At 45.4% G+C, this 13,091-nt stretch overlaps 4 protein-coding genes across 4 annotated transcripts; all 4 read right to left on the reverse strand.

The window, feature by feature from the left end:
- Positions 1-441: 441 nt before the first annotated feature.
- LOC308162733 (mitochondrial adenyl nucleotide antiporter SLC25A24-like) lies at positions 442-1,443 on the reverse strand (the record flags this gene model as incomplete). The annotated part of the gene is made up of 2 exons (XM_080536875.1): positions 442-1,117; positions 1,313-1,443. 2 exons carry the CDS (start codon positions 1,441-1,443, stop codon positions 442-444), a joined length of 807 nt encoding a protein of 268 aa, XP_080393001.1.
- A 1,101-nt stretch (positions 1,444-2,544) lies between these two features.
- On the reverse strand, positions 2,545-3,546 carry LOC308162734 (mitochondrial adenyl nucleotide antiporter SLC25A24-like; the record flags this gene model as incomplete). Its single annotated transcript, XM_080536876.1, has 2 exons — positions 2,545-3,220; positions 3,416-3,546. 2 exons carry the CDS (start codon positions 3,544-3,546, stop codon positions 2,545-2,547), a joined length of 807 nt encoding a protein of 268 aa, XP_080393002.1.
- A 1,099-nt stretch (positions 3,547-4,645) lies between these two features.
- Positions 4,646-10,670, reverse strand: LOC308162736 (mitochondrial adenyl nucleotide antiporter SLC25A24; the record flags this gene model as incomplete). The annotated part of the gene is made up of 2 exons (XM_080536878.1): positions 4,646-5,305; positions 10,593-10,670. The coding sequence occupies 2 exons, from the start codon at positions 10,668-10,670 to the stop codon at positions 4,646-4,648; spliced, it is 738 nt and encodes a 245-aa protein (XP_080393004.1).
- On the reverse strand, positions 6,749-7,750 carry LOC308161855 (mitochondrial adenyl nucleotide antiporter SLC25A24-like; the record flags this gene model as incomplete). Its single annotated transcript, XM_080535932.1, has 2 exons — positions 6,749-7,424; positions 7,620-7,750. The coding sequence occupies 2 exons, from the start codon at positions 7,748-7,750 to the stop codon at positions 6,749-6,751; spliced, it is 807 nt and encodes a 268-aa protein (XP_080392058.1).
- Positions 10,671-13,091: the final 2,421 nt, after the last annotated feature.

Consider the following 13,091-nt stretch of genomic DNA (forward strand, 5'->3'; position numbering starts at 1 on the left):
AATGAAATCAGGGACTTCCGGTGGCGAAACTTGCAAGATGGCTGCTTAATTTCGAGCTCCCGATAAACAGTTAAAACTAACCCCCTTAATTCATAAACTTTAATACAAATCGTTATAAAATATATTGGAATGAGTGGGGGAAAGAAAACTAGAGGACAAAAGATGATATTGTAACGATCCTGTATGGGGCCCGTTAACAGCTCCACCCTTTAACTAATGATGTATTTCACACCTAACAGGTAACTTGGTAAACATGAAGAAAATGGAGTCCAGGATTTGGTAGGTTCCCAGGTAAACTTGTTTCTTCCACATACCCTCAAAATGTCACTGAAATTAGGACGGATGTATTTGGAAATAATCTGACACTCCTCCTCACCATGTACATGTAGAGCCCACTCACACATACACAGAGGTAGACACACACTGATACACCTCTGCTGCTCATTTAGAGATGCCCAGCCCAGACCTCATGTACTCGTACACAACATAGCTGATGCTGACTGCAGGGATGACCTTCATGAAGTTGGGTAGGATTCCACGGTACAGTCCAAAGAACCCCTCCTGCTCCAGAATATTCCTCACCAACCGGTTCATATTCATCTGTTCTGAACCTTCGATGGATGCTTGTGCCTGCATCCTGGTTCGGATCAGAGCCAGAGGGTAACTGGCCAGCTGGCCGCAGGTGCTGGAGATGGTACCACACCCCAACAGAACCAGAATACCAGGGTTGGCTGTGTCTTTGGCATACCGGGCCAGCCAGGCGTTCTTCAGGCTCTCGTACACAGCCAGATCTATCCCAGCATAGGGAATGATGCCCAGGATGTTGGGGATGTAGCCCTTGTAGAAGGCCTTCACTCCCTCCTTCTTCAGGATCTTCTTGGCACAGTCAAACATTCCAGTATACTGTCCGGTCTTCCTTAGTGTTAGTCTGGTCTTCATCACCTCCATAGGGTAGATGGCTGTCTGGGCGGATGCCCCGGCCAGTGACCCCGCGATAAACCTCTCGTGGGTCTTGACCTTCCCTCTGTCACTGGAGAGCAACTTCTTGTACTGCTCATAGGCCATGAACTTAATGGCGGTCTCAGGGGCGATCTTCAGGACGTTGACCCCGTTCCCCCTGGTGTACATTTACACAATTCTGTTCATTCACATTGGTGGGCCTTGGCTGTACACTGTGATTCTGCTGTCGCTCCTCAAGATGGGTGATGATAGAATCTGTTTGGGCAATTGAGAGTCATGCGCCAACTCTATCTAAATATTTGTAATGACTACTTTATTTAATGTAATCCATGTTGCACACATACACACACACTTTGTTTTCTTACCGATTACCACCGTCCGCTCAGATTCCAGCATGGACTGGGTTACATTCTGGAGCTTCATGCCTTTGTACTCCCCGCTCTCTTGCACAGCCTGGTGGACCCTGGCCATTTGCAGACCCATCGTCATCTTCAGGGATGGGATATCCCAGAAACACGCTTCCTGGCACTACTGCTTGGCACACAGTGATGTTGTCCTTCTGGAACATTTTGCTTAGGGTGGAAGGGGACAGAACATCACTCATAAAGTGGAGGAAGAGGACGTTGACATAATTCTTCAAGTAGCCAGCTACTTGCTTGGCCCTGCCAATGACAGTAGGGGATGGCTTGGGGTTCCACCACTACATCTTAAACATCTTAAATCTACCAGATTCAAGCACAGAAACATGCAAGTAGAAACTTTGAGTTAAGGCTACATTCCATTAAAGCATAACTCAACACTGAACTGCACGGTCTGATCTATAAGAATGAAATCAGGGACTTCCGGTGGCGAAACTTGCAAGATGGCTGCTTAATTTCGAGCTCCCGATAAACAGTTAAAACTAACCCCCTTAATTCATAAACTTTAATACAAATCGTTATAAAATATATTGGAATGAGTGGGGGAAAGAAAACTAGAGGACAAAAGATGATATGATTCAAAATTCAAACCAGGGATATAACTCCAAACATCTTAAATCTACCAGATTCAAGCACAGAAACATGCAAGTAGAAACTTTGAGTTAAGGCTACATTCCATTAAAGCATAACTCAACACTGAACTGCACGGTCTGATCTACATAAGAATGAAATCAGGGACTTCCGGTGGCGAAACTTGCAAGATGGCTGCTTAATTTCGAGCTCCCGATAAACAGTTAAAACTAACCCCCTTAATTCATAAACTTTAATACAAATCGTTATCAAATATATTGGAATGAGTGGGGGAAAGAAAACTAGAGGACAAAAGATGATATTGTAACGATCCTGTATGGGGCCCGTTAACAGCTCCACCCTTTAACTAATGATGTATTTCACACCTAACAGGTAACTTGGTAAACATGAAGAAAATGGAGTCCAGGATTTGGTAGGTTCCCAGGTAAACTTGTTTCTTCCACATACCCTCAAAATGTCACTGAAATTAGGACGGATATATTTGGAAATAATCTGACACTCCTCCTCACCATGTACATGTAGAGCCCACTCACACATACACAGAGGTAGACACACACTGATACACCTCTGCTGCTCATTTAGAGATGCCCAGCCCAGACCTCATGTACTCGTACACAACATAGCTGATGCTGACTGCAGGGATGACCTTCATGAAGTTGGGTAGGATTCCACGGTACAGTCCAAAGAACCCCTCCTGCTCCAGAATATTCCTCACCAACCGGTTCATATTCATCTGTTCTGAACCTTCGATGGACGTTTGTGCCTGCATCCTGGTTCGGATCAGAGCCAGAGGGTAACTGGCCAGCTGGCCGCAGGTGCTGGAGATGGTACCACACCCCAACAGAACCAGAATACCAGGGTTGGCTGTGTCTTTGGCATACCGGGCCAGCCAGGCGTTCTTCAGGCTCTCGTACACAGCCAGATCTATCCCAGCATAGGGAATGATGCCCAGGATGCTGGGGATGTAGCCCTTGTAGAAGGCCTTCACTCCCTCCTTCTTCAGGATCTTCTTGGCACAGTCAAACATTCCAGTATACTGTCCGGTCTTCCTTAGTGTTAGTCTGGTCTTCATCACCTCCATAGGGTAGATGGCTGTCTGGGCGGATGCCCCGGCCAGTGACCCCGCGATAAACCTCTCGTGGGTCTTGACCTTCCCTCCGTCACTGGAGAGCAACTTCTTGTACTGCTCATAGGCCATGAACTTAATGGCGGTCTCAGGGGCGATCTTCAGGACGTTGACCCCGTTCCCCCTGGTGTACATTTACACAATTCTGTTCATTCACATTGGTGGGCCTTGGCTGTACACTGTGATTCTGCTGTCGCTCCTCAAGATGGGTGATGATAGAATCTGTTTGGGCAATTGAGAGTCATGCGCCAACTCTATCTAAATATTTTTAACGACTACTTTATTTAATGTAATCCATGTTGCACACATACACACACACTTTGTTTTCTTACCGATTACCACCGTCCGCTCAGATTCCAGCATGGACTGGGTTACATTCTGGAGCTTCATGCCTTTGTACTCCCCGCTCTCTTGCACAGCCTGGTGGACCCTGGCCATTTGCAGACCCATCGTCATCTTCAGGGATGGGATATCCCAGAAACACGCTTCCTGGCACTACTGCTTGGCACACAGTGATGTTGTCCTTCTGGAACATTTTGCTTAGGGTGGAAGGGGACAGAACATCACTCATAAAGTGGAGGAAGAGGACGTTGACATAATTCTTCAAGTAGCCAGCTACTTGCTTGGCCCTGCCAATGACAGTAGGGGATGGCTTGGGGTTCCACCACTACATCTTAAACATCTTAAATCTACCAGATTCAAGCACAGAAACATGCAAGTAGAAACTTTGAATTAAGGCTACATTCCATTAAAGCATAACTCAACACTGAACTGCACGGTCTGATCTATAAGAATGAAATCAGGGACTTCCGGTGGCGAAACTTGCAAGATGGCTGCTTAATTTCGAGCTCCCGATAAACAGTTAAAACTAACCCCCTTAATTCATAAACTTTAATACAAATCGTTATAAAATATATTGGAATGAGTGGGGGAAAGAAAACTAGAGGACAAAAGATGATATGATTCAAAATTCAAACCAGGGATATAACTCCAAACATCTTAAATCTACCAGATTCAAGCACAGAAACATGCAAGTAGAAACTTTGAGTTAAGGCTACATTCCATTAAAGCATAACTCAACACTGAACTGCACGGTCTTATCTATAAGAATGAAATCAGGGACTTCCGGTGGCGAAACTTGCAAGATGGCTGCTTAATTTCGAGCTCCCGATAAACAGTTAAAACTAACCCCCTTAATTCATAAACTTTAATACAAATCGTTATAAAATATATTGGAATGAGTGGGGGGAAGAAAACTAGAGGACAAAAGATGATATTGTAACGATCCTGTATGGGGCCCGTTAACAGCTCCACCCTTTAACTAATGATGTATTTCACACCTAACAGGTAACTTGGTAAACATGAAGAAAATGGAGTCCAGGATTTGGTAGGTTCCCAGGTAAACTTGTTTCTTCCACATACCCTCAAAATGTCACTGAAATTAGGACGGATATATTTGGAAATAATCTGACACTCCTCCTCACCATGTACATGTAGAGCCCACTCACACATACACAGAGGTAGACACACACTGATACACCTCTGCTGCTCATTTAGAGATGCCCAGCCCAGACCTCATGTACTCGTACACAACATAGCTGATGCTGACTGCAGGGATGACCTTCATGAAGTTGGGTAGGATTCCACGGTACAGTCCAAAGAACCCCTCCTGCTCCAGAATATTCCTCACAAACCGGTTCATATTCATCTGTTCTGAACCTTCGATGGACGCTTGTGCCTGCATCCTGGTTCGGATCAGAGCCAGAGGGTAACTGGCCAGCTGGCCGCAGGTGCTGGAGATGGTACCACACCCCAACAGAACCAGAATACCAGGGTTGGCTGTGTCTTTGGCATACCGGGCCAGCCAGGCGTTCTTCAGGCTCTCGTACACAGCCAGATCTATCCCTGCATAGGGAATGATGCCCAGGATGTTGGGGATGTAGCCCTTGTAGAAGGCCTTCACTCCCTCCTTCTTCAGGATCTTCTTGGCACAGTCAAACATTCCAGTATACTGTCCGGTCTTCCTTAGTGTTAGTCTGGTCTTCATCACCTCCATAGGGTAGATGGCTGTCTGGGCGGATGCCCCGGCCAGTGACCCCGCGATAAACCTCTCGTGGGTCTTGACCTTCCCTCCGTCACTGGAGAGCAACTTCTTGTACTGCTCATAGGCCATGAACTTAATGGCGGTCTCAGGGGCGATCTTCAGGACGTTGACCCCGTTCCCCCTGGTGTACATTTACACAATTCTGTTCATTCACATTGGTGGGCCTTGGCTGTACACTGTGATTCTGCTGTCGCTCCTCAAGATGGGTGATGATAGAATCTGTTTGGGCAATTGAGAGTCATGCGCCAACTCTATCTAAATATTTGTAATGACTACTTTATTTAATGTAATCCATGTTGCACACATACACACACACTTTGTTTTCTTACCGATTACCACCGTCCGCTCAGATTCCAGCATGGACTGGGTTACATTCTGGAGCTTCATGCCTTTGTACTCCCCGCTCTCTTGCACAGCCTGGTGGACCCTGGCCATTTGCAGACCCATCGTCATCTTCAGGGATGGGATATCCCAGAAACACGCTTCCTGGCACTACTGCTTGGCACACAGTGATGTTGTCCTTCTGGAACATTTTGCTTAGGGTGGAAGGGGACAGAACATCACTCATAAAGTGGAGGAAGAGGACGTTGACATAATTCTTCAAGTAGCCAGCTACTTGCTTGGCCCTGCCAATGACAGTAGGGGATGGCTTGGGGTTCCACCACTACATCTTAAACATCTTAAATCTACCAGATTCAAGCACAGAAACATGCAAGTAGAAACTTTGAGTTAAGGCTACATTCCATTAAAGCATAACTCAACACTGAACTGCACGGTCTGATCTATAAGAATGAAATCAGGGACTTCCGGTGGCGAAACTTGCAAGATGGCTGCTTAATTTCGAGCTCCCGATAAACAGTTAAAACTAACCCCCTTAATTCATAAACTTTAATACAAATCGTTATAAAATATATTGGAATGAGTGGGGGAAAGAAAACTAGAGGACAAAAGATGATATGATTCAAAATTCAAACCAGGGATATAACTCCAAACATCTTAAATCTACCAGATTCAAGCACAGAAACATGCAAGTAGAAACTTTGAGTTAAGGCTACATTCCATTAAAGCATAACTCAACACTGAACTGCACGGTCTGATCTACATAAGAATGAAATCAGGGACTTCCGGTGGCGAAACTTGCAAGATGGCTGCTTAATTTCGAGCTCCCGATAAACAGTTAAAACTAACCCCCTTAATTCATAAACTTTAATACAAATCGTTATAAAATATATTGGAATGAGTGGGGGAAAGAAAACTAGAGGACAAAAGATGATATTGTAACGATCCTGTATGGGGCCCGTTAACAGCTCCACCCTTTAACTAATGATGTATTTCACACCTAACAGGTAACTTGGTAAACATGAAGAAAATGGAGTCCAGGATTTGGTAGGTTCCCAGGTAAACTTGTTTCTTCCACATACCCTCAAAATGTCACTGAAATTAGGACGGATATATTTGGAAATAATCTGACACTCCTCCTCACCATGTACATGTAGAGCCCACTCACACATACACAGAGGTAGACACACACTGATACACCTCTGCTGCTCATTTAGAGATGCCCAGCCCAGACCTCATGTACTCGTACACAACATAGCTGATGCTGACTGCAGGGATGACCTTCATGAAGTTGGGTAGGATTCCACGGTACAGTCCAAAGAACCCCTCCTGCTCCAGAATATTCCTCACCAACCGGTTCATATTCATCTGTTCTGAACCTTCGATGGACGCTTGTGCCTGCATCCTGGTTCGGATCAGAGCCAGAGGGTAACTGGCCAGCTGGCCGCAGGTGCTGGAGATGGTACCACACCCCAACAGAACCAGAATACCAGGGTTGGCTGTGTCTTTGGCATACCGGGCCAGCCAGGCGTTCTTCAGGCTCTCGTACACAGCCAGATCTATCCTAGCATAGGGAATGATACCCAGGATGTTGGGGATGTAGCCCTTGTAGAAGGCCTTCACTCCCTCCTTCTTCAGGATCTTCTTGGCACAGTCAAACATTCCAGTATACTGTCCGGTCTTCCTTAGTGTTAGTCTGGTCTTCATCACCTCCATAGGGTAGATGGCTGTCTGGGCGGATGCCCCGGCCAGTGACCCCGCGATAAACCTCTCGTGGGTCTTGACCTTCCCTCCGTCACTGGAGAGCAACTTCTTGTACTGCTCATAGGCCATGAACTTAATGGCGGTCTCAGGGGCGATCTTCAGGACGTTGACCCCGTTCCCCCTGGTGTACATTTACACAATTCTGTTCATTCACATTGGTGGGCCTTGGCTGTACACTGTGATTCTGCTGTCGCTCCTCAAGATGGGTGATGATAGAATCTGTTTGGGCAATTGAGAGTCATGCGCCAACTCTATCTAAATATTTGTAACGACTACTTTATTTAATGTAATCCATGTTGCACACATACACACACACTTTGTTTTCTTACCGATTACCACCGTCCGCTCAGATTCCAGCATGGACTGGGTTACATTCTGGAGCTTCATGCCTTTGTACTCCCCGCTCTCTTGCACAGCCTGGTGGACCCTGGCCATTTGCAGACCCATCGTCATCTTCAGGGATGGGATATCCCAGAAACACGCTTCCTGGCACTACTGCTTGGCACACAGTGATGTTGTCCTTCTGGAACATTTTGCTTAGGGTGGAAGGGGACAGAACATCACTCATAAAGTGGAGGAAGAGGACGTTGACATAATTCTTCAAGTAGCCAGCTACTTGCTTGGCCCTGCCAATGACAGTAGGGGATGGCTTGGGGTTCCACCACTACATCTTAAACATCTTAAATCTACCAGATTCAAGCACAGAAACATGCAAGTAGAAACTTTGAGTTAAGGCTACATTCCATTAAAGCATAACTCAACACTGAACTGCACGGTCTGATCTATAAGAATGAAATCAGGGACTTCCGGTGGCGAAACTTGCAAGATGGCTGCTTAATTTCGAGCTCCCGATAAACAGTTAAAACTAACCCCCTTAATTCATAAACTTTAATACAAATCGTTATAAAATATATTGGAATGAGTGGGGGAAAGAAAACTAGAGGACAAAAGATGATATGATTCAAAATTCAAACCAGGGATATAACTCCAAACATCTTAAATCTACCAGATTCAAGCACAGAAACATGCAAGTAGAAACTTTGAGTTAAGGCTACATTCCATTAAAGCATAACTCAACACTGAACTGCACGGTCTTATCTATAAGAATGAAATCAGGGACTTCCGGTGGCGAAACTTGCAAGATGGCTGCTTAATTTCGAGCTCCCGATAAACAGTTAAAACTAACCCCCTTAATTCATAAACTTTAATACAAATCATTATAAAATATATTGGAATGAGTGGGGGGAAGAAAACTAGAGGACAAAAGATGATATTGTAACGATCCTGTATGGGGCCCGTTAACAGCTCCACCCTTTAACTAATGATGTATTTCACACCTAACAGGTAACTTGGTAAACATGAAGAAAATGGAGTCCAGGATTTGGTAGGTTCCCAGGTAAACTTGTTTCTTCCACATACCCTCAAAATGTCACTGAAATTAGGACGGATATATTTGGAAATAATCTGACACTCCTCCTCACCATGTACATGTAGAGCCCACTCACACATACACAGAGGTAGACACACACTGATACACCTCTGCTGCTCATTTAGAGATGCCCAGCCCAGACCTCATGTACTCGTACACAACATAGCTGATGCTGACTGCAGGGATGACCTTCATGAAGTTGGGTAGGATTCCACGGTACAGTCCAAAGAACCCCTCCTGCTCCAGAATATTCCTCACCAACCGGTTCATATTCATCTGTTCTGAACCTTCGATGGACGCTTGTGCCTGCATCCTGGTTCGGATCAGAGCCAGAGGGTAACTGGCCAGCTGGCCGCAGGTGCTGGAGATGGTACCACACCCCAACAGAACCAGAATACCAGGGTTGGCTGTGTCTTTGGCATACCGGGCCAGCCAGGCGTTCTTCAGGCTCTCGTACACAGCCAGATCTATCCCAGCATAGGGAATGATGCCCAGGATGTTGGGGATGTAGCCCTTGTAGAAGGCCTTCACTCCCTCCTTCTTCAGGATCTTCTTGGCACAGTCAAACATTCCAGTATACTGTCCGGTCTTCCTTAGTGTTAGGCCCAATCCCAATTCACCCCTAGCCCTTCGTTTTCACCCCTATGGCTCGATTTGCGCGTTCACGTTTAGGGCGAGGGCTGTCTCAATTCATATTTCATCGAGGGCTAGGGGTAAGGGGGAGGGCTAACTATTACTTCGTTTCGAGGGATTTCAGGACCAGACTAGCTTCGAAGGGCTAACGGTACGCTACCCCTTGATACCAGGATGCATTGCGAATCATCTACAGAAATCTTATGTCGCTCTATTCAATGCGGAAATGTCATTTTACTTTCTCTGTAATTACTTATTAATAAAGATTTGAAAAATTATGATAACCATCGTATTGTCTTAGTTTAATGTCATTACAATGCATTATAGACCTTTTATTTATAACAAGCTTAACCCAAAAATCGCTTTTATGTCGGTGCTGTGTCTAACGTTACAGTAACGCAACGCTGCATGACAGTCGAGCATTTCAGAGATTACAGTCATAAATCAATTATTACCTGTGGCGTTTGACAGCGGATGATGGTACACATATGTAAAGTTATCTATCAAACGTTCATCTGACTACATGATGCGCATTTTGACCTATTTCCACCCGCAATCTAATCCGAGCAGTTGCTATTAGGTAATATTATTAATGGGTTGTATCATTGTATGTAACTTACAAATGTAACTACAGCTAGAGCGCAGACTGGCATCGGCACGGGTGAACTATACCACAATGCATTGCATGTCATGTATAAAAAGATCAATGCCACAATACCTATTGACAACGGCGAAGAAGAGAAGAGAAGAAAGAGACAAGAGACAAGTTTAGAGTTGATAATAAACGAAAAAAGATGCTAATAGCACACGCAACAGAAATAAACACAGCTGAAGAAGGCATTGCGAGATGTGAGAGCCGGCAACACAACGCGTCACCCGTACCGCGTCAAACCACTGTTGATGACGTAGGCGCCGCGAAGGGCTGTCCCAATTCAAAGGGCTGAGATTTGAAGGGGTAGGGCTTGTGACGTATTCGAAGGCAAGGCCTTCGAATCGAGTGACACTCGAAAACGAGCCATAGGGGTAGAAAAGGGAATTGGGATTGGCCCTTAGTCTGGTCTTCATCACCTCCATAGGGTAGATGGCTGTCTGGGCGGATGCCCCGGCCAGTGACCCCGCGATAAACCTCTCGTGGGTCTTGACCTTCCCTCCGTCACTGGAGAGCAACTTCTTGTACTGCTCATAGGCCATGAACTTAATGGCGGTCTCAGGGGCGATCTTCAGGACGTTGACCCCGTTCCCCCTCCACATAGAGGCAATGCCGCCCTCCTTTATCATCTGCTTGAAGCCCCCTACTAGAGTCATCTTATTGGTCGGCGAGGTTCGTATCCCACTTCTGACACCAAGTTACACTAGAAGAGTTCCCGTTCGCTACACTGGTGTCAGAAAGTTGGGATGGAAGGAAGGCCATCGGAGAGGCGTGTCCACGTGAGGGACTTGACATAGTGAAGCGTGAGGGCACGCTCTCCCGAACGGTGAGGATAGTGTAACGATTCTGTATGGGGCCCGTTAACAGCTCCACCAAGGGAGTTAACTCTCTTGGTCTAATGGTTAGCGCGGCCGTCGGTTATGTGGGAGGTTGGGGTTCGACTCCCGCATGGGGCGAGTTACACTAGAAGATGCCAGTTCGCTACAATATGATTCAAAATTCAAACCAGGGATATATCAGTATTGAAATAATTTACTATTTAGGTTCTCCTTGATCTACGGGGATGGGTTGATGTTGATGATGATGTTGACTGGCTCTGAGGGGCCAGTGATTGAGGCCGATTCACTTCTGGAATCTCATGTGGCCAAAAGTCCTCACAAGCAGGGCATCGTGGATCAGTCCTTCCTTTGAAATATCTGGTTCCTCTCGGCACTTGCCATATCCTCAAAATGAGCGTCAAGGACCGGATAGCTGTCGCACACAATCTGTAGTAAAATAATATCAGAATAATGGTTACTACATGGCCAGTAGCCTATCAACTGGTCAAATAGTAATGTTATGAACACAAAACGAACAAAATATGCGTTTAAATGCTGTAAAGGCGTTGAGTACCTTGATAGCGGTGCACGTAGGGTAGCCAGCAGGCACCATGAAGATTGGAGGGCTTCAGAACGTTCTCCTCCAGTGCCTCAGCAATCATGCGAAGCTCTCTGACTGCCTTGGGGGAGTAGTGGTACTGATCATACAGATTTTTCAGTATGACCTGCATCTGCTCCATCTTTGGGTTAGCTTTTATGGCCTTCACCACACCCTGCTCTAAATGGTGGGCAATGCAGTGGATGGATGTCAGGTGCCCAATCTCCTGTTTCAGACGCGCTGCCACACCACTCCTGCAGCCCACATTTACAGCTGCGCCATCGCTGCCAAATCCCACCAAACGTTCCCTCCAGTCATTGATGCCAGCGTTCTCAAACGCTGAAGAAAGAAGAACAAGGAAATCGCTAATGAATACATACACAATACCATAATAGAACATTACAAATCTTCTGAAGACAATGTTTTCCTTTATCACTAAGTGCATAGATGGTGTCCAGGACCCCGGATGAATTGCCATTCTTGACATCCTCAATGGACAGGTAAGCGTTTATTGGCCCCTCAGCTGACAGATAGCGAACGTAGAGCAGCTTGTTCTCTAGCATAGCGCTATCCGTCGCCCCGTCAATAAGTATGGAGAAATAGCTGGTTTTCTTGATTTTTTCCAGCTGTCTCTCTCTCCATGTCATAAATTCCCACTATGAATCGGAATCATGGGCAAAAACAGTACCCTTTATAATTAAAAAGTATAGTCAAACATTATTTTTTATGTCTTCATTGTTAGGCCATGAAGACTGTGTGGAACACTATATTAAAACAAAGTATTATAATGATGCTGTGAATGGGTTAATAGGTAGCCTACTGTACATACCTAGCACATGCCTTGTCTGAGCTATAACAGTCTGGAAGCTTGCCCCCAGTCCTGTTAATGAGCCCATGTAGCGTTGGAAACTGTGTGAAAGGCAGCTCCTCCTTTGCGATGTAATATGCTGCGTGCATGATATTGATCATTTTCACGCGGAGGGTGTCGTCCATCTTCTGAACCCCCTCAATTATTCGAGGAATTGGCACTCCAGGCTCACTGGCAGCAGTCATGCAATGGGAATGTCGCTTGCTAGCACCATGGGACTTTAAAGTGTCATATCGGAACGCTGCGGTCCCAATATATAAAGAGGATGTGCTGATATATGAATGAACATATTTTTATTACTTACTAGCTAACTACGTACATTGTACATTTATCTTTTAAACTATTCATTTTTATTACATAACCCTATATATCATTATTTTCAGAATTTTAAGACCAATATTAATAGCAAATGGGAACATTGATCACGCAATTCATAGTGAGCCAGCTGACGTTACAAGTTAGCCAGACCATTCACACAAACAGCGTCTAGCGGGCGAGAGTAGACGGGGCTCCGCTACAAGTTACAACCGGAGCTTGAGGAGGCTACATTTTCTAATCAAAATCCGCCAAAATCCGCTGGCTACAAGACAAACATGTATCTGTATATATTTTTAGATAGAAAACAAGTTGAATTTAATAGAAAACCATCCGCAAAAACGATCAGATTTCAATAACGATGCGTGTCTCCTTAAAATCGCCATAGGAAAAAACCCTCTGATGTGAGGAGAATTGCGGGTACACCAATAAATGTATCTAAGTCAAGATGCCTTAGATACATTTGACGTGTCCATTA

This window comes from Nansenia antarctica (genome assembly GCF_963989245.1).
Source record: "Nansenia antarctica genome assembly, chromosome: 7".
In the NCBI taxonomy this organism is placed as follows: domain Eukaryota; kingdom Metazoa; phylum Chordata; class Actinopteri; order Argentiniformes; family Microstomatidae; genus Nansenia; species Nansenia antarctica.